The sequence below is a fragment of the Micropterus salmoides genome, unplaced genomic scaffold (genome assembly GCF_014851395.1).
Source record: "Micropterus salmoides isolate LMB-PRFRI ecotype aquatic unplaced genomic scaffold, ASM1485139v1 Ms_hic_scaffold_8, whole genome shotgun sequence".
NCBI classification, from domain to species: Eukaryota; Metazoa; Chordata; class Actinopteri; order Centrarchiformes; family Centrarchidae; genus Micropterus; species Micropterus salmoides.
In genome coordinates this window covers 9225387-9246986 of record NW_024044570.1, presented here as the reverse complement: position 1 = coordinate 9246986, position 21600 = coordinate 9225387, and the positions used below count along the sequence as shown (strand labels likewise).

The window sequence follows — 21600 nt, the reverse complement described above, 5'->3', positions numbered from 1 at the left end:
TGCTAGTCCGACACGCCCTCAAAAACACCGGTGAAAAAACAGTGAGCTGCAGCACACAGCTCTCCTGTACAGTTGTTACTGTGGTGTAGAGAAAGAGCTCAGTTACAACTTCATGGATGAAAGATACTTTTGTTACAGTGTGACAACTCACCACTCTGAAACTCTTGCTCCAGTCTATCTTGCCAAGCTGTTCGGCAACATGTAGCCTACAGCTGAATCGAAGCGGTTTACCGGCTTCTCGCGACCCGCCCTTCTCTGCTTCTGATTGGCTAGTAGTCCTTAACTAGGAACTGTGCATGTGAAACTCCCAACAAAGATCATTTAGAGACAAGATGTATCACTCCATAGCTAAAACGAAGCGTTCAACACAGGGTGAAAAGAGGAGCTGCAGCAATGTGCAGTATGACAAAAAATGTGTTTAAAAAATTTTAACTATGTAAACCCGTTCTGGTACAACCCCTAAATAGGGTTTTGAACCTGAAAATTAGCATAATACCACCTCTTTAATAGAAAAATTGCAGAAAATTGAGAAAGTGCTCATTTGTTCGTGATTCAAATTAATTAAAATCAAACACTTAATGAACATTTGTTATATTGTTATTAAGGCAAATTATTTCATAGTAATAATAATTATATTTATATTTCTAATTATAATTAGGTTTCCCAATTCTATACAAACTAAATCTACGCAGGTTTTCAGTATTTACTGTTTAAAAATACTTGATTTTTGAGTCTGCTGTTGATGTACATTACTATCCCTAAGAAAGCAGCTACTCACATTTAAAAATGTATCTATAGCTTTCACTTTGTTTACTCGGCAGCAGCCTTCCAATATTGCATTGGTGGCGTATTGTATAATGTCTAGTTGGTACAAAAAGTTCGCTTTTTGATTTTTTTGTATGCTAACAACAAAAACTGTGCACTATGACAGTTATTATATAATACATACTGTCTAAAATTAGTATATAGCATAAAATTGGGACACAGGTTATATTTAAAAGTCCGTTGTGCAATATTATTCAATTTAAAACATACATCAATAACTAGTAGTAGTAACTAGAGTCTAGTAACTATTGATTTTCAGAAATATGGTTTGTTTCCTGTAAAGACCTCCGAAATAAGAGATAGAAACACCTACAGTATGTTCCCTATGTTGTCACATTATCACCTAGCAGGTATAACGGTACGGTACTTGCTCGAACGCTATGTGACACCAGAGATCCTGTATTTGGCTGTCAAAGCAACTCTGGCCATTGACCTCTTGCCTACATAGTTTGGAGTCTGATCCTGTTTGGCTGCTGCTAAGCTAAGCTGGGATGGAAGCTATGTGACCGTTGGAAAAATGGGAGGGGGGGGGGGTGGAAAGAAAAACAGAAAACATAAATGGAGAGACAGAGAGAGAGATATATGGAACGGTGGGAAGGTGAGGGAGAAGTCACAGCCAGGGCTTGTGACGAGGGGGAGGATCAGTGATGACAGCTGTAGATAAATGTGTTGTGAGATCGGCGTGTGTTGGTATAAACTCACTCTCTCTCTCTCTCTCTCACCCCCCCCCCCCCCCTCCCCCCCCTCCCCCTCCTCCCCCTCACACACACACACCCAACCAACCACAAATGAGGTGCCCACCTAGGCCACTGGTTGGTTTGATCTCAGGAGACTGGCGCGAACAGGAGGGGAAGAGTCGGTGGGATGTGCAGCCTTTGGAGGACTGGCTGGGAGAGGTCTCTGAGAGGACCTGAGTGGGGCCATGGAGACCAGGGGTTAAGATTGAGACGGATGCCACAGTAAATCAGGGAAGTGATGTCTCCCATTCACTTAAACAAAATCATAGCACGTTTGGTATAAAATAAAAGAACAAAGAAAAGTATATAAATGCTCAACTAAAAACAGACTAGAACTACCAAGTGGAAAAAATTTAAATAAATAAACAGACAGGATCAGTTTTAACATTACACTCCTGAAACACCAAGACAACGGTTTGGTACCTCCATGGAGCCAGTCTTGCGGTTGCGGATCATAGGGGACCTTCGCTGGATGTTGATTGGCTCAAAGACAGGAAGTGCCTGGTCTGGCTGGTCCTGGGAGAGGTCCTCCAGACTGCCCTGATTGGGCTTTTTGTCTTGATTCTGATTAGTCAGAGAACACAAGAAGGAAATTATTTCATATACTTGTCCATGGAACCACATGCACAGGCACGGATAGCAAAACCCACCTGAGCTGCTCCACATGACAAACTGAATTAAACATGTTGTAAGGCTAGCAGAATATATTGAACTCAATGATTTGTCTTTATCCTACCTACTCGGTGACAACTGAAGTTTTAGTTTTTACCTCACTAATATGCAAAATGTACACCGGAAGATCCTATAAAATCTGATCTGAAGAAAACAATCTGTTTACAACATGAGCTTCAGGTGTCAAGTTTCTGTAATGTATTATTATAGAGTTAATCACAGTCAAATGAATGTGTCGGTCAACATAATGACCTGCATACAAGTGTGGTACGCCCGCCATTATGTAAAAGCTTTTATTACAGTACATGTGCACATGACAAATGCTTGCTGCACTGAGCAGCAGTGACAGTACATGATTATTTAAATGTTTTTTCTTGCAGAGTTGGATGTTATGTTTTCACCATGCACTCTCTTTGTATGTTTGAATGTATTTTCAAAAACTTTGTCAAAAAGTTAGTAAGATTTTGTTTGTACAGTAACAACTAACTTCTTAAAATAACTAGCCAATTGATGTAACACCCCACAGCAAGGCATAGTACACCTGAATGTATCACCATACCACTTTGTGTACATGTAAGCAGAGAATATCAGGCAAACCCTCCACTCTTGATAAGTCACAGCAATTACACTGAACAAAATTATAAACGCAACACTGTTTTTGCCCCCAATCATCATGAGCTGAACTCAAAGATCTAAGACTTTCTCTATGTACACAAAAGGCCTATTTCTCTCAAATATTGTTCACAAATCTGTGTTAGTGAGAACTTCTCCTTTACCGAGATAATCCATCCACCTCACAGGTGTGGCAAATCCAGATGCTGATCGAACAGCATGGGTATTGCACAGGTGTGCCTTAGGCTGGCCACAATAAAAGGCCGCTCGAAAATGTGCAGAGAAGGAGAAGTGCTCACTAACACAGATTTTGACAGATTTGTTAACAATATTTGAGAGAAATAGGCCTTTTGTGTACATAGAGAAAGTCTTAGATCTTTGAGTTCAGCTCATGATGAATGGGGGCAAAAACAGTTGTGTTGCGTTTATAATTTTGTCAGTGTATTTAACTTGGGTCCCCTGGAGAGCTCCTATCTTTAATTAAAAGCCCCTTTCCATTGCATGGTACCAGCTCTACTCTCCTTTTTTTGGTTTTTGTTTTTTTTTGTGGAAAAGTTGTACCTGTACCTGCCAGGTACTCTTTCGTATAACCTCCTTTGAGGTTCCAAGCGAGCTGAGGCGATACTAAAATGTGATGTGAAAACACAGCAGACAGCTGGTAGTCAGAGAGAATCGTTACTATTCACTGCGTCATCATTTCACGCGCCAGACAGAGGCCAGCTACAGAAAGTTTTATATTTTACAATTTTCATACGTTATTTCATCACTAAATCCACTTCTGAGAAGTTTTGAGGTGAGAAATCAACTGTGTAGATTTCAAATATTGACAGTTTTACGAAAGTGATGGCCGAACAAAAATCTGCTTGAACGTTTTCGGAGTTGAGGAGCTCCACAAGTGGCTGCGGGGAAGCCTGCTGCAAACCGCGGGAGGAGCTTGCGAGGCCGGCCAGCCGCTCACAGAGCCTTCTGGTCCCACTGTCACAAAGACCGCTGCAGTAACAACGGCAGAGGAAAACACAGCTAATGTGTAATATTGACATTAACATTTCAACTTAAAATCAAGAGGCAGAGCTGTATGTGGGTTGCTGGTGTCTGTGTCGCATTGAACATTATAAAGCGGCAGTTGTGTATGGTGTTGCTATGACAATCAGCTACATTGAGGGGTACTATCACTGGGTACTATCTGCAATGGAAACCCAGGACGGTGGGCCAAAGCTGAGTCGAGTCGGTACTGGTAATGGAAAAAACGGCATTAGATACAACCACATTCACCAAAAAGTGGGACAGTGGTAAAAAGGCAGCCCAATACCCACAAAAATACAGAGATGACTGGCTACATTATTCATCCCATTACAGATACAGTTACACAATTTTATCTTCTGATGTGAAAAAAAGTTGCTGATGGAGCAGAAACTGACAAATAAATCAAACTGATACCGTATGTTTTCTCAAACATAAACACATTCTGCTATGGGATTTGCTCTTTTTGATGTAAAGATGATTGTCTCAAGATTTGTAATCTAAAAAACTGCACAACTTTAGAAGGCCAACCGAGGGCCATTCAAATGGTACAGCACCGTACAGTACTGGAAAAAATGCAAGGCAAACACACAAGTTCACACACCTCTGAGGAGGCTGGGCGGAAGCCGAAGCCAAGAGGTACGTTCTCCTCATCGTCACACCCTTTGACTCCTGGACTGAAGTGAAGCTCAACGTGAAAACGCTCCTCTGAGGAGGGGTCCTGTCCATGACACAGACATATCACAAAGACATAAAGAAATCCATACATAAATATGCAGTGGTAGAGCTGACAATATAAATAAGAAGGATGCGTTTACTGCCGTTATGAAGCTCTATGCAAGCTGACCTTATTGTTGTCTTCATACAGCATAATGACTATCTGTGTCATGTAGTTTAGTTCAGTCACAGCACTTAAGTAGTCCATTGCCTGTTTCCACTGCTGGTCTTTCTCATCCTGATACATGCACAAAAACACACACACACACACACAACACATGCAAACCTTAGACATACATACATGACCAAACACCCATATCAAATAAACCACCTGATATTGTGCAAAGACAAAAATAAAATCACAACACCATGAAACTAAAGGGGTTATGTTTGAGACATTGGCCTGTATTTACCAACAATGAGGTAATAATGCCCATAACATTTATAATGTGGCTAAAATTTTAAGTATGAAAATATATTATGGTGACAATGTATGTAAATTATGAGACAAAACTATATTACTAATATAACAAATATCAAATATTTTTGTTGTATTATGTTGAACTACAGACTATTTATAATCCAATCTGCTGATATATTCATTATACCAACCAAGTGGACTTCAACTCCAAAATTTATCTCCGTCCTATATGGACATTTACCTGCTTGCAGTTGGGGCAACTTTAAACATAAGCATCCATTTCTAGATCTACTCTTATTTTGGTAATTCATCATCACCATTGCTTAACAAACAAATTGTCAGAGATGATAAATTTAGAGCGTACATCCAGCAGTCCTCCGTAGCGGAAAACGCTGAGCAGGGAGTGAACATGGCTCTCGCTGGTGAAGTAGAGACGTGTGCGGACGTGACGACCAGGAGACATCACGCCACGAGAATACCTGAACATCAGGGGACAGGCTTATCAGTCAACACAACACCATTAATCTCTATAAACATACACAAACACACACACACTGTATTAATGTGCTTAACCTAAATACATGTAGTTTGTGTGTGCTTCAGCGGCGGCTTGTATTCTCACAGGGGGTGCAGCTTGTTAACGGCCTCGTCCTCATGGGTCCTCTGCAGGTCCAGTTGGATTTTCTTCATTAGAGGAACACAGTAAGCCTGAGCAATATCCAGTTTCTCTGCTTTGGTGATGCCATACTCCTGATAGGAATGACATGAAAAAAAACAAACATTTGAACGTATATATTAACTTTGAATCTAAGTATTTACGGACATGAGGGAGCCTTATCTCAGCATATTTTGGGGGCAGAAGGCTACAGTAACAGAAACAGTATCCCACATCTCAGAGTGAACACATATAATAAGTGACACATTCATGCATGGAGGGCTTCTGTGACTTTCCAAAATTATGCTGCAGCACTTCCAAAATTATCTTGTTTTTTTATTTCCTTATAACTGACAGTGTTTTACTGTTTATGCTGCATACTTTATGGTGTATTTGATTTTCACTGCTGAGTCACACTACCTTTTTTGGTGCTACATTTACCACTGGGTTCAATAAAAATTGATTTTATGCACAAAGGGAAAAATTGCTGGTTTCATGAACACCATTTAATACGATAAATGTGTCAAATTATCAGCCAAATGCCTTCTGGTACAATTCTCTAATGTGAACTATTTGTTAAAATAAATCTGACATTCCTCAATTCCTCCAGATAGATAAAGTACATAATTTAACACTATTAGTTTTCCTTTCTGGCAGGCACACAAGTTTTATAAATTCATTATTCCAATATTACAAAATAATTCAGGACTAATGTGAAACTTCTGTACAGTTAAGGCGTGCTATCTTCTACGACTATGACTAAATGTGCTACAAAGCTAAATGACACTGTTCTCTTTTAACCTGTGGTATAACTATGTCAGCCAGAGCACGGGACAGTCTGAACAGCTCCAGTGTGTCCTCAAGTCCAAGCGAGGCGTTGTGCGTTGAGTCGTATTTGATACAGTCATAGATGTCCGGGATCTTGCTGATGTCATAGCGGCCGTTCTTCATGCGAAAGTCTCTCTCCAGTTTGGACCAGCGCTGCAGCATCAGCTCCAACGTCTCGCTGTGGTAAAGCTGCAGGTCTGGGGAATAGCAAAAGATGACATTAATCGTATGATCTTCTTCAAAATGTTAAAACAGGTAATCACTTCTGAAAACACACTTGACATTTCACTACACATTTTAACTTTTTCAGTTTCTGTCTGACTCATGCAGACACAAGCCTACAGACTAAACCAACAGAGTAAAACATGCAGCCGAATATTTTTTCTTCGGTACACCTGAACCTGTATACAGGATGAGGTACAGCAGTTTCACGCTACCTGAAGATTTGGGGTCCTCCAGTCTCTTGCGGATCTGCGAGGTAAGACTCTGGATGAGGGTGTACACCTTGTCACAGGTTTTGACTGGATTCTGTATGATCTTCATTGAGTTCACCAGCGATGGGCTGCCAGTTGGGGCCAACTGGGACACAATAGAAAAGAACGAAATAGGTAACAAGTTCTATAAAACAAAACAAAACATCAAAAAATGCAATCAGGAAGGACTTAAAAAACCTAGCGCAATACATGCACTTTTTAATGCATTTTTAATTTTAGGCATTCAGCTTTTGACTTCAGTGGTGAAAGAAGTACTCAGATCCTTTACTTAAGTAAAAGCAGAAATACCATAGTCTAAAAATACTCTGTTACAAGTAAATGTTATTTAAGTAAAGGTAAAGAAGAATTAGTATCAAGTATCAAAAGAACTCATTCAGAAGAATGGCTCTTTTCAAAGTGTAACATCTGTTTTTATCACTAAGAAATACACGTAAGAGCTTTTTAATATTGTAGCTCGTCAATGTGGAGCCAATTTTAGATACTTTGGATAATACTGCATCATGTCGTTTAACTGTTTTAAATGTCACAGTAACTAATAACTACAACTGTCAAACACATGTAGTGTAGTAAAAGTACAATATTTCCTCTGAAATGTAGTGGAGCATGAATGTCAAAATTGTACTTAAGTACAGTACTTGAGTAAAGTGGTGGTGGATGTTTGACATTGTGAGGTGGTCCTGATAATCTAAAATGATCATGTGACGAAGCTGCAGAAAGAAATGAGCAATCAGAAGAAAAATAAGCGCTAAAGTAAAAGAGTTACAAGGAATTTATTATACTACAGGCATCTAACATGTACTGTCTTTGGCTCTTTAATGCATTAATTATTCCACTGGGTTCAGCTTGAACATTATTCTGTTTTCCACAAGAAATATCATCAGTAAGAGACTTGTACAACATGTTTTCTTTGGAGAAGTTAAAAAATCTTTCAAGAATGAAGACTTGAAAAGCACGTCCAACTGTTTAAACTGAACATATGGAAGCTTACTGGCAAATGGGAAATTGCACCAGTAGGGATGCACTGAATGTTCGGCCCCCAAAATTAATCAGTCGAAAATAGCAAAAAAAGCTCTTTCGGTGTTCAGACTAATAAGTCATAAGACCGAATAAATTTACCGAACAATTACGTCGGCATGTCGGCAGTGTGGAAGCGAAGTGTCAGAGAAAGACGCAAAAAATCACCGTTTGCAGACACTGTTCTGCTGAATTGTCTCCTAGCACATCCACTCCATCTGTGGCTGACTTCTTAGAAAAGGCAACAAACAGTCTGACCCACTTTGAGTGTTTCCGTCACTCGTAAATCCACTGAAACGGACCAGAGCGAAGCAAAGACAAGTGTTGCAGTATGAGAGTCCTACCTGAAGGGAGGCTATGAAGTCTTCATGTTATGATATGAGAACCACATACAACATTATTTATCACGTTGAGTCGGACTTCATGAATTTAGCCCGAGGATACACATGTGACAACATCTGGTTTTCAAAATAAGGTGACTATACAGTATGGAAATAAGATTAATTGGATTATATTCACATAAAGTAGCCTATAAAACATATTACATGTGTCCATTAAAAGTAAATGGACACATGTAATTTACTTTACTGGACCCTCTTGGGCCTCGAACCCACCTCCCAGTCTCTCCAAATCCTGTGAGAAACACATGAGTAAAAAGCTCATTTTGACTATTTAATTTATTCAATGGTTAAAAAAAAAAAAAAAAAGCCTAAATATATGGAAAAAATGTGAATGTACTTGTTCGGTATTAAGTATTGGGCAAATTTTTATTATATTCGGTTTCAGCTTCGGCCAAGAGTGCATCCCTATACACCAGGCACCGTATGAAATAATAAATTTTTTATATTTTCATTTCACTATTTCTGGTTTTACCTTTTGATAGTCGTCCAGTGTATACTCCTGGTCCCTCTGCATGATTTCATGCAGCCTGGCCTTCACCTTCTGCTGGCAGTCAGTCAGAGAGTCGCTGTCGCTATCCAGCAGTCCGTTCATGTTAGCACTCTTCACCATCTGAACCAGGATCGGAGTCAGCTCCCCCTCTAAAGCCAGCAGACCCTGCAGGGAAACCACAGAACCTGAACTGAAGTTATGTAACCCAGGCCCTGTGAGAGAAATCCATACAGTACATGCAGAGTAAACTTGATTCGTTTCTGCTATAGTCAAGTTTAATAAGGGCTCTCCCTCATTTTTCCCCTCAGAGAACCTACGGTTTTAGAAAAACCATGGAACCTTTAACCTTTCAAGTACCTTGATTTTCTTTATTGTGGATCAGCAGCTTCTTAAAGGATCATTTTGGTGTTTCGTGCAGAAAGACAAGGGTGGAAACCTGTGAAGAGTTTGTTGTGTACATAGAGGAACTGCTAGTAACTATTTCCTATTTCTATTTTCCTAAAAAACTCTGATCTCCAACTCTGACTCATATTTCAACTGTCATCTTCCTGCAACAACTCGCCTCTCATTAGATTTCAGAGCGAGATTTGTCCTTGAGCGAGACTTCTGTTTCTGGTTAAAAACAAAAGGTGTTACTCGTAGAATCCTTTCCCTGACGTTGTCAGACTGTTATGACAGTCCGAGTCTGTCAAGAAGTATGGCCGGCTGAAGCCATCAACTACTCGTCATTTTGACACCAAAATATATGAAAATAGGGTGAAGGTTTAAAAATACCAAAGTTATCCTTTAAAATGTGAAGTCTTGGAGGTATTTACACAGAAAAACCTGTTTTTACAGTAATGAAGAAAATTCTTGTGAGCTAGTCAATCGGCCTGAACAGTATCACAGTATTATGGTATGACATAGTGTTTACAAATCTAGACGGGATTAGATTCCAGCTCTTTTTATTGAACGGATATGGAGATGTTGTATTGAGCTTATGTATTTTGTACTGTAAGCCCTCAACATAGGCGGGTGAATACAGCCCAAGCCTACTAGTTAACTCTTATTGATGAAGAAGGTTTCAGGCAACTCAGCATGTCTTCAGCAGAAATAGTCATTGAAACTTGAGCAAGGAGAATGGCAAAGGCAGTACAACACAGTGTAGTGCCAAAGCAAATCTAAAAGATACATCCTGGCGGAAAGTATTTATCTTCCGTGAACTACAGAGATTTACTATGTGTCCAGATAAGGTTATTATTCACCTATTGGCTCAAAACAAGACACTATGCTTACCTAAGTTAATCTAAAGTCATGTTGTGTGTCATTCAAGTCACATTTTCTACATAGATACAGCCAGTCAGTCTGTATAAAACAAAAATAAAGATAATCTTGACCTTGGGTTACCTAGGAGATGGACCACAGGGTTCGGCCTTAATCAGGCAGCTGCGTCAGTCGGTAAACCAAACAAACAGAAAGTTTGACTGATTGTTTTGGAGAGTCACAGGCTGTCACCATTGGCTTACTTTAGCTCAGCAAATGATCCTAATGTGACCTGGGGAAACCTTGTTTGACATTACCCTTATGAAATGAAAATTCCTTCAGTTTGACAAAACTGTGTTTCAAGACCTTTAATGCTTAAAATACTTTCCAATATTTTATTCTGCATTTTGCACAACTGCTCAAATCACATTTTATATTATCTCAAGTAGAGCTGAAACAATTAGTAAATTAATTTATCAAAATGAAAGTGTATCTGTGTTTATTTTGGTCAATTGTTTGTAATTGCCAACAATTTGCTTGTTACATCTTCTCAAAGTGATTGAGAAGAACGTGACTGAAATTTCCACATTTCTTTGTCTTATGTGAACTAAATATTTCTGGGTTTTGGACAAAACAAGCCAATTGAACACATTATTGGGACATTATTCACCATTTTCAGACATTTTATAGACAAAATGATGTTCGTCAGATTAATTGAAAATAATCCTTAGTTGCATACTACAGCATAACACAATGTACTTGTACACAATTATCTTCAAAATAACAACAGCAATTTTATCCGTATCAAAAAACATCACACACGGCACTTAACAAGTATACATTATTCCACCAGTGTTTCCCCCTAATAATTAAACTATGCGCTACAAATGTTTTCACTCGCACACTGTGGGAGCACGGCAACACTCAATACTTGGCTCGCTTCCTCTCATCGTTCTATACAAAACATCTACGTGACAGATGCTGTTATAACAGCCTAACTCCTGTAAGGAATCAGGAGGTGCGTAGTGAGTGTTTGATTGTCCGAGCGGCAGAAAGTGACGGTGTTGTTTACAGTGTGTCGGCTTCTCAAGACCAAGAAAAGTCTGTTGTTTCCCCACCTGCTGAAAAAGTGAAGCCTGTTAGCACTAAGTTAGCTAATATCCCCCCTCCCCTTCAGACTGAGCTGAGCAGGAAAGCTTCAACAGCAGGCTGCGTCTCTTGGCTGCTATGTAACTTAACATTAGCTCAATAGAAAGTAACTAATAGCTGTATTTTATTACTGCCTACTTGTCCTACTTGTTCTATCATGTTTTTATCAACTTAGAAATATAGCTAAAATTCGATCTATGTTAACTTTTAAGGACACCGAGACCATTTTACACGCCTTCATCTCATCACGCCTGGATTATTGCAACAGCATTTTCACCTGTTTAACCCAAAAATCTATTGATCGACTCCAGACTGTCCAGAACTCAGCTGCCAGGCTTTTAACCAGAACAAAGAAATATGACCACATTACTCCTATTTTAGCTTTATTACACTGGCTCCCAGTATGTTTTAGAATTGACTTTAAAATTCTATTGATCACTTTTAAAGCTCTTCATGGCCTCTCGCCTTGTTATATTTCTGACCTTTTAGTCCCATACGCACCAGCACGTACCTTGAGATCCTCGGGCAGAGGTCTGTTGTCTGTTCCAGAGTCTCGACTGAAAACTAAAGGGGACAGAGCGTTTGCTGTCAGGGCCCCGAGGCTCTGGAACAGCCTGCCCGAGGAAATCAGGTCGGCTGAGTCAGTGAACTCTTTTAAGTCCCTTCTTAAAACATACTTTTATAGGAGAGCCTTTCCCGATCATATTTGACTTTATTTTATCCCTTTTATTTTATTGTATTTTACTAATTTTATATTAAATTTTCATGCTCTTATCTTTTTTTTTGTATTATTCTTTACACTTGTTAAAGCACTTTGTAACTTGTTTTTGAAAAGTGCTCTACAAATAAGGATTATTATTATTATTATTATATTGTCCAGTATTGAGAACATCAGTAACAATCTGAGAGTAAACTGGTGTAACGTTAGCCTGCAGCTCTGTCCTGTACAGACTGGTTCAATTATTTTTCAGATGAAAGAGTGGTTGTTAGGAAAAGAAAGGCCGGTGGTGACTGGAGGAGCTGAGGTTAGTAAAGCAAATTAGTGATGCAAACTAGTCCTTTTAAGCTAATGAGTAGAGGTTTCTTTTTGGATTTTAATGTGCAAATAAAATGCACCTCAGAAGGGAGGTTTCTCATGTTGCACACAAAAGGCAAAAAAAAAAGCAAAACATAAACAATCGTATCTATAACGATTCTGAGGTCATATTAACAGGGTTTTAGGGCGTGATGTCCAAAACATGCTGAGCAATAAATGTTAAATCACTGAAGAGCATCATAACCAAACAAATAACTTTCCCCAAATCTAAAGTTTGTAGTTCCTCCCCAGTTGACTGATCTTTTGCTGTTGGTTTTTTATTATCTGCTCTAGCTTTTCCAACTCTTTGTTCAGACATATGGTGAAAATAATGGCCCGATGTGAAATGACAGATTTGTCATTGGAAAACGTAAAACTTTCTTGGGGGAGGGGCCCCAAACTATTTTGACGTGCATCGCATGCTCATGGACACAAAAGCAATACTGCTGAGACATGTTGTGTTGGGGTTTTATATTCATCCTCCGCTGCTATAACTCCATCCTTGGGGAAACACTGTCCAATATACAAATTGATGAAAAGTACTGTACCAGAAAACCCAATGATGTGTGTTTTATGTTTAACTTTCTTGCCTAACCCTATTCCATGCAGGCCAATCCGAACATATAGAAAAGTAAGCATGCCATAACTACTGTACAATAATATTCCCATATTGGGAGTCAAAGTATTTTTCATTAATTCATCACATAAAGAGGTGTTATTATGCTAATTTTCAGGTTCAAAACCCTATTTAGGGGTTGTACCAGAACAAGTTTACATAGTTAAAAAATTTTAAAACACATTTTTTGTCATACTGTACATTGCTGCAGCTCCTCTTTTCACCCTGTGTTGAACGCTTCGTTTTAGCTATGGAGTGATACATCTTGTCTCTAAATGATCTTTGTTGGGAGTTGCACATGCACAGTTCCTGGTTAAGGACTACTAGCCAATCAGAAGGAGAGAAGGGCGGGTCAATGAGAAACCGGTAAACACGACTTTGGTTCAGCTGTATATGTTCCCTTTACCAGCTTATCAACATAGACTGGAGCAAGAGTTTCAGAGTGGTGAGTTATTAATCTGTAACAAAAATATCTTTTATCCATCAAGTTTTAACTGAGCTCTGTCTCTACATCACAGTAACAACTTTATGTCCACTGACTGCCTGGAGGGTAGCTAGTGTTTGGAAGGGAGAGGTGGTGTGTGCTGCAGCTCAGTGTTTTTTCACCGGTGTTTTTGAGGGTGTGTCGGAGTAGCCGATTGGCGAGCGTTATATGACATGCATTTGGGCTGGACTTTGGGCTTTTTCACTTTGCAAACCTATTACATGCACAAAAAAGGTATATAACTCAATAAAGGAGAGGGGAAAAGGCCAAAAAGCATAATACCACTCAAGTGTTTAAGTAACATCAGTCTTACCTTTGCGAAAGCAGCGGCTGTCATCTGCACCCGGCCTTCATCTGAGGCATAGATTTTCAGGTCGTGGCGGTAAGTGCTGTGCAGGCGCAGGAGGCCACAGCCTGGAAACCCAGCATAGTCACCTGGAAGATTGTACACAGAGTGGTGCATCATGGTTAACTGGGCTGGTTACAGGTTGCTGGTTAGTGTACAATGCTTTTCTCAATTAAGGAACAATTGAGTCAGGGAGGTAGTTGAAAGAAAAGAGAAAAAAATAAAAATTGTGTTGATTGTCCCGAAATGTACCAAGGATTTCCCATTAAAAAACACAGGCGATACAGCACCTGTGCAGGTGCAACATCACTTTCAGTTCAAATGCATTGTCCTCAAAATGCTTTCCAAGCTTTTGATATGGCTTGTTTCACTTTAACATGAACCTAAATGCTTTGGTTTAAGCTATGAATAAAATGAAGTGAAAGTGAAGTGAATAGATGTTGAGTAAACCCCAAAAATGACTGGCAGCTCCCCTGGAGATAAAATCAAATACTTTAGAATAAATAAAATTCTTTTAACATGCTAAATATACTTGAAGTAATGCATCCACCTCATAGCTGTAGCTATGGGGTGGATGCATACTAATCAAGACGACAGATCAAATCACACTGATGCTTCATGCATTTGTCTCTAGTGTGCAGAGAAATAGCCTGATGTTATGCTATTGGCTACCTTGGGTTATCATGCCTCATTTGACAAGAAAGATCTGGGATGTGTTGGGGACTTACCCCTGTTCTAGGCTCTAATCCAAGCTAACGTAGACTGGCTTTCATCAAGCAAACAACAACATCCCATGAACTCATTTGGGGAAAAAATGCAGCAGGATTAGTGTGAGATGATCCGCGTTACGACACCAGACTGCAGTCACTTTAGCTGCCTGTGTTTGTGTCAGCAAGTTACCATAACATTTGCTGCATTGAAACACCTCTGGAACACATTAGTGACGACACAAACAATCCACAGCAATCTCAATGTAGGACAGACCGGACTAGTCGCCAGGTGAAATGAAACACAATCATGATGAGAGGAGAGATCAGGGCACGTTAGTGGACGGAGCGACAAACGCGCAGAATGAGAGAGGAGTGGAAGAGCGGTGATATGCATGAAACCCTTCTCTTACCAACGTCAATAGGGGATTCACAGCCGAGGGACCGGCGGTTACCGGCTAGTAGTTTAGACAGCGCAACAACAACAGGTAAGAAGAGAAGAGCAAAGTTAATAGACAAAACTTGTGGTAGAGAAAGATGTATGAAAACAGTGTTTGGGATGAGAAAATTTCCTTCTTTTCATAAAAAAGAAGCAGCAAAGAGACAGACTGCATCTACTTTCAGTTCTTCTTCGGGTTGTTTTGTAGTGCAGTTCGGAGTTGTTTCTCATGCACTATTCAACAAATAATTAAGAAGGAAAGCCTGAGAGGAAAAGGCTAATCTATGAATGACAGAGGTGTTGCTCAGTTAACTCTGCAAAGTGATCGAGAGAGAGAAACCTTAATGTAACAGGCAGGTTTGTCCACTTACTCATTGTATTTCACTTTGGTTAAGAGAGTCAGGGTTACATGTGCTGTGTGTAGTCTTTATATTACAGAGTGCAAAACACCCAACATCACAGCTGGGTGTGGTCAGGCGTATTCCTGTTCACACATAACTGTTTTATAGTATTGAACAATTGTACACTGCAGAGGTCGTGGCATGTAGCAACCGCTAGATGGCAGCAGTCTTTTCAGCCTGGATAGAGTTAAACTTTTTGAATTCCGTTAATTGTTATTGTTTCTAAAAATTAGATATAAAAATTATCCTGTTAATCTCCATGATGGTCGTTGATTTGACTCTAAAAAGCAGCAACCTTTCTAACAAAATGTTAAATCCATTGTCCACTTACTCGCTTGTTGTGGTGCTTTTGACCACACCACACAACACAGTCTTCATCAGCAGATGGAGTTCGCTCAGTTGTCATGAAACTTTATTCTGAGCACATTTAGGAACTTGAGTTAAAATTGTTTTTCCAGCTGCTGTTTCCATGATCAAGAATGAACTGCCGAGCTCAATGGTAGATGTGTATTTAGATGCAGATATTCTAATGGCCACTGAGAATTTTATTTATTTTAATTTTTTAATTTGCTAAGTCAATTTCTTTCAAGAACAAATAAAGTGCTGAATAATTCTAGTGTGGGTCTTCTTGTGATTTTGACGATTGTTCCATTAAGAAACAGTAACGCTTAAAGAAGCACATATTTAGCAGCATGTTTGCATGATTGAAAGGTCTTTCAGGCTGAGGTGTTTGCCACATGTTCACTTCCAGGCTCCACCTCGTTGCACATTTCAGATTTTCTAGTCCAAGACCCGTGTCAGACATTACACTTATACTTTGTGTTATATGAGATTTTGTTGATCACACTTTCACTTACACCATCTGCTGTAGTGACAAACTATGAGCAGCCTCTTCTTGTCCCCAGAAAATCCACCATTGGAGCACAAAATATAACATCTATGAAAGCAAATATTGAACAGTACGAGAAATGATCCAGTGACTGCGGGAAGCCTGAAATTCTGGCTTGTCGACTCTTAAATAACCTCCGCTTTTAACCTACTTTGACACATTGTCAGCTAACGTTGACACTGCATTGGGCAGTGCTTTGAGTGACTGACGGGAAAGACTGGGTTGTTGTACATTGTTTCCCCTCTTGACTGTGTTAAATAAAAATGACCTTTCATAATGTTTGCGGATTTGTGAATTGAAGTAATTAGGGAGAATTTCACACGTCAAGTCGGGCTTGCACCAAAAAAGAAAACAATTTGGAAACTTTATTTAATAAATAGTTCACATGAAAAAGATGTTTTTGCATTGAATGGTGGTTTTAAGCAGTTTTTCCCCACAGTAACCCAACTGTACTTAAAAAAAAACAAAGAAACACCATTGAAGAACTCAATTTACATCAGAGCTAAAGTAGAAGGATCAATCGTGAGTACATCTATTAGCTAATATGAGTGTGAGTCCAGTGGGTACCTTGACCTCCAGGGTACATGCAGCGGAAGGCCCTGCCCAGCTCCTCAGCCTGAACCCGGCCTGCAGGCGTCAGCTCCCCGCCCCACTTCAACACAAGCAGCAGAGATGGTCCGTCCTTCTTGGAGTCTGAAAAACAGCAGCGTACTGTTATTCATATATCGGTACAAAAATATTTTACACAACTTCAAAATGTCATAATTAATGTGTCTCCAAGTTGGCATTTGGGATGCTCCACAGGGAAACTTCTATTTACCTAAAGTATCTGAAAGAAGAAATTCTTTAATCTGACGTATTTTGCTGTATGGTAATTTGATTAAACACAATTGAATTCAATAATATACACTATGGTACAATATCACCTTAAAACTAGATTTTGACAATCTTTTGAAGAGGCCATAAAATCAGGTAATAAAGCATTATTCCAGTCATCTTTAAGCAAGTCATGTTCCAAAATCTGAATATAATGAGTAATGGTAATGGAATATAATTCTCTATAGTCTATTTCTCACACTAGTAATTTCTTTTACTAAAATATTCTTCCTTTATTTTGTAATCACATTAGCGTCCTCTGTTTACATGTGATGTAAACCATATCCACTCACAGTTCAAAAAGAGCTACCGTAGATATAAACACTAATTGTGTGTGTTTGTACCTTCTTCTTCGCTTGAGGCTTTAGGTTGGCCGTTACGCAGGTAGGTCAGCTGGACTTTCCTGTTGATGCCCGAGAAATGGCCGTACCTGGAAAGACAGAACACACACACCAAGAAGACAACAAAGTTTTATATGCACATAGACAGTAAGACATACAGTAAGGACACACAAATACACAGAAAGAGTATCACCATCTTCAAGGATTTATTTTTAATATTCAACAGCACACATCTGTCCATTCCAACAAATGCTTAAAGAGAAGTCAGAACAAGGCATCAAAATTTCCAAATCTGGCACACTGATCATACACACAACCAAGTACCAGTATTAGCAAATGGTTTAATGATAATTCAGTCACTCAGCGGGTACTTTGGATCAGCTTAAAGACCAGTAGCTGTAATGGACCTCTAAGTTTGATTTCAGTGTGTAATTCCATACACAAAAGAGACAAAGAGGAAGTGCAAAGTGTGTGTGCATGACTACTTTTAAAATGGGGCTAGGTAAAAATCAATGCAAATTTTAATCATTTAATCTTTGTTATTCTTAAAAAGTCACGCACAAACCCATGTCACGAGTAAGAATTTGGCACATCCAGCAGACTAATGGCCACATAGTGTTCTCTAGTAGGACAGGCAGGTGAGCGGACACCTTAAAAAGCCACATGATGAACCCTTAACCAGGATAAGTAGCTCTGGCAGAATACCAGGGAACCTCAACTGCCGTCACACATAAAAGAAACATCACCACACGGCACTGGCAATTGTTAAGTCATTCTTGGTATTTGTTTGCATCTAGTGGAGAATCAAATGGATGGGGATTACACACACCTATTATTAGGCAGGAGGCATTTCAGCCTAAATAACTTCAGCTGCACGTTAGGAATGCATAGTACACGTCAAAAGGAAACGGCTTTCGATATTTCACTAAATGTATGCAATGTTTAGGAGTTTATTTGACATTTACAAGACAACCTGTGAGTTTTTTTGAAGTGGGTATACTGTGGGTTGAATCACTACTGCAGTGTATGAGAGCAGGTAATAGAGTGACAAACAAAACATCTTTCACTGAGGGGGATTACTCTTAAATATAGTTGTAGTCTCTGCGGACTATGTTGCAAACCGCCTTTTCTTATTGGGGAAGACCACCAGCACATTTCTACAATGAATATAAATGCTGACAAAAGGCTGCAGGAAAGAAGACATCGGGATATTTAGAGTCCACTTATTTGTGGGACTCTAAATAAATGGCATGCACTCACTGTAGCACAGCACACACTGATTCACACATACAGAAACACAGTTAAATCATCAAAGACTGTATGCGTCTAGTGTTAATGGCTAACAATGAATGAATGTTAATGAAAATTATGCACTTGGTGTACAAAACATAAGGAATACCTTATACCAAATATTAATTCAAATTTCTAATCTTGCACAAGCCAAGTTTGTTACCCTATTTACACCCATTCATCTACAATTTACATCTACTTCCTGGTCTGTGTCAGATAAAGAAAAGGTGTTCCTTTTTTTGTACACACAATCCAAGAGGACTACAGAAAAGGAGGGTGGTAAAACCTCATCCTTTAATGCGAGAAGGGAGAGGGTGCGTACTGAGTGTCATTCAAGCTGGATTCCCTTTCAAAAAGGAAGGAGGAGGGATAGGTGGGAAGGAGACAAGAGAAACAGAGGAGGGAAGAGAAGATAAAGCAACGAGTTAGAGACTCAGGAAGGAGGGAACGAATCAAGGTAAACATGTGCCTGTTTGTGAGTATGACTGAAACAAATGACTGAACCCTGGTGTTGAAAGATGAAACTAGGTTGGGTTTGTGAATGAGAGTGGTGATAAATGGATGATGGCAGGAAACATAAGGATGATGACTGATGTGCGTTTGTGTGAGAGAGACTGTGTGTGTTGATGTAAGAGTTCACTCACATCTCCAGGACAGTCTTGAGTTGCTCCAGTTTAGATTTCTTCTCCTCAATCTCACAGTCGTTGTGCTGGACCAGTTCAACCAGCAGCAGGCGGGCGATATCTAGCACTTCCTGGAACCACATGCCAGTTATCCTTAATTTGACTCTTATCTTTCATTTTACTTGACAGACTAAACACACAGTGGAACCTCACACTGTCCACAAATGTCCTTACTGAATACCACATCAAAGACAAGATTGACAGTGAAGATGGCAGCTTCAAAAATGTTTTGTAAAAATATGATACAGTGACAGGATGTATGAGTGGATTTAGACAGCAAATATTTATACAAGAAAACAATAATGTTGTGTGATCCATAATAATAATTATGAAGCTTGATACATGCAAAGGTAATTGTATCCTCTGAAACCCTTCATTATTCTTAAAAGGATTCAGTCATAATCTAAAAACGAAAAAAAAAAAAGGCAGAGGAGAGGGAGTGTGGGAAAAAGAAAGTTTGAGAGATCGCACTCACCTGCAGCTGTTTTGGCTTCTTCAGCTTTAGCTTTCCGGACTTGTAGCCTCCGTACTTCTCAAATAACTCAAAGAATCTGTGCACAGAACAAAACAGCATATACAGTGAGATTGGATGAGGGCAATATCTTTAAAGTTTACATTTAAAAATAAGAAAGTAAATTTGTTCTCACATAACTCTTATCACCTTAATCTTCTTTCTAGTATTTTGGAGTTGGATGAGGTAAACTGTACAATGATATTTTATTAAAACAATTTCACAACAGACCAAATATTTGAACAATATGCTCTCCTAAAGAAGGAGACACATCTCAATTCTGAATCCAAGAGACTTACAGAGGGTGTCGGACCTCCATTTTCATCTTTTGCTTTGGTGTGCGGTCTCCATGGCGGATGATGGCAATAACACAGCGTAGCTCCATCCTGAATAAATAAAGTGGAAAGGAATTAATTAAAATGCAACAAACGTCCACTAAGACCTTATCCAACCCTGAAAAAACACTGCCCATTGGACACTGTTCATGTCACTGACACCAACGTGACAGATGGGATTTCAGAATGTGTGAGGAAGTCAGTAGGACGGTGATCCAGAGAAAATTTCTGATGCATGGCTTTCCATTTAGAAATGTACTTTACTAAAATTGGCAATTTGTTTTTCAATACATACATGGTTCCAGAGGTTGTTGGGACGATGGGGATGTCTTCGGCTTCCATTGGGATCGACCAGGGGATGTGGAACTGGGGGGCTAACTCCCTCATCACCATGTTCCTGATGAGACAGAGAAAAGCAATAACAGATTTAATTGGATTAAGCACGTCGGAATCAGTTTAAAAAGTAAATATCACAGAGGGAAAGGACTAACATTTAAAGCCAAAGTAAACATGCAATTTATTCAGCAGGCTCCTTCATGTGCCAATCAGTTTTATTAAAATTTTTTGATTTACATCTTACCTGAGATATGTTATCTGCTGCCAAGGAAATCGGGGGCATTGAGATAATCCAAAAAGATTGGTCCACACATAATTCTTGTTGCTACAAAGTTTTTAGAAACTACTGTATGCTACCTGAGCATCACACCTTGAGGGAGTATGTTCATGCTAGTCTCATACATTTACATGTATCTGTGCATGTAAACGGTTTTCTATTCTACGCTTGTGGTCAAAGACTGAAAGCAACTGTTATATTTCTACTCATACTGAATCTGTTTATACATCAGGAAAGTTACAGGTCAGTGTTTAATAGTGTGTATGCTGATGTCACCTACCCAAGGACTTTGGCACAGTCATCGTAGTACTTCATGGAGTTTTTGACGAAACTGAAGCCGTTAACATCACAGACGAAGGAGTGGCCGTTGGCTCGGAGCAGGTCGAACCCACACACTGTTTGCTAAAAATCACACACAAAACTGAGTTTAAGTACATTTGCACACGCAATAGAGTTGGTTGCCAAAATGTGGAGTATAAAAACACTCTGAACCACAACTTCAGTCTGTTTTTATTAGACAGAAGATGAAGTAGACAATTATCATTCAGGTTTTTTTAATAATGTGAATATGTTGACATAAACCCTCTCTTCATTAGAGTAAAAAAAACACTAATGCACTAGCCATTTCTAAGACTGAGAAGCTGCATAAAACTTTAAATGTTTGCACATGCAGTATTTGAAGCTTATAATTTATATGTGAACCTCTCAGATTTTTCA

At 39.3% G+C, this 21600-nt stretch overlaps 1 protein-coding gene across 8 annotated transcripts in view; it reads right to left on the bottom strand.

Moving 5' to 3' along the window:
• Positions 1 to 21600, bottom strand: part of ppip5k1b (diphosphoinositol pentakisphosphate kinase 1b) — a 61919-nt gene that overhangs the window by 23687 nt on the left and 16632 nt on the right. For 5 of the 8 annotated variants that reach the window (XM_038706173.1, XM_038706170.1, XM_038706172.1 and 2 more), the window contains exons 9-26: positions 21164 to 21285; positions 20566 to 20667; positions 20235 to 20321; positions 19900 to 19975; positions 19386 to 19495; positions 17455 to 17540; positions 16802 to 16927; positions 14919 to 14963; positions 13766 to 13887; positions 8869 to 9051; positions 6925 to 7066; positions 6461 to 6684; positions 5627 to 5754; positions 5369 to 5483; positions 4714 to 4821; positions 4471 to 4587; positions 1986 to 2126; positions 1627 to 1735 (exon numbers count right to left, since the gene is read on the bottom strand). In XM_038706173.1, the coding sequence (XP_038562101.1) occupies positions 1627 to 1735; positions 1986 to 2126; positions 4471 to 4587; positions 4714 to 4821; positions 5369 to 5483; positions 5627 to 5754; positions 6461 to 6684; positions 6925 to 7066; positions 8869 to 9051; positions 13766 to 13887; positions 14919 to 14963; positions 16802 to 16927; positions 17455 to 17540; positions 19386 to 19495; positions 19900 to 19975; positions 20235 to 20321; positions 20566 to 20667; positions 21164 to 21285 (2143 nt within the window). The remainder of the gene's footprint in view (positions 1 to 1626; positions 1736 to 1985; positions 2127 to 4470; positions 4588 to 4713; positions 4822 to 5368; positions 5484 to 5626; positions 5755 to 6460; positions 6685 to 6924; positions 7067 to 8868; positions 9052 to 13765; positions 13888 to 14918; positions 14964 to 16801; positions 16928 to 17454; positions 17541 to 19385; positions 19496 to 19899; positions 19976 to 20234; positions 20322 to 20565; positions 20668 to 21163; positions 21286 to 21600) is intronic. The other 3 variants (XM_038706177.1, XM_038706171.1, XM_038706176.1) reach the window with 1 other exon arrangement.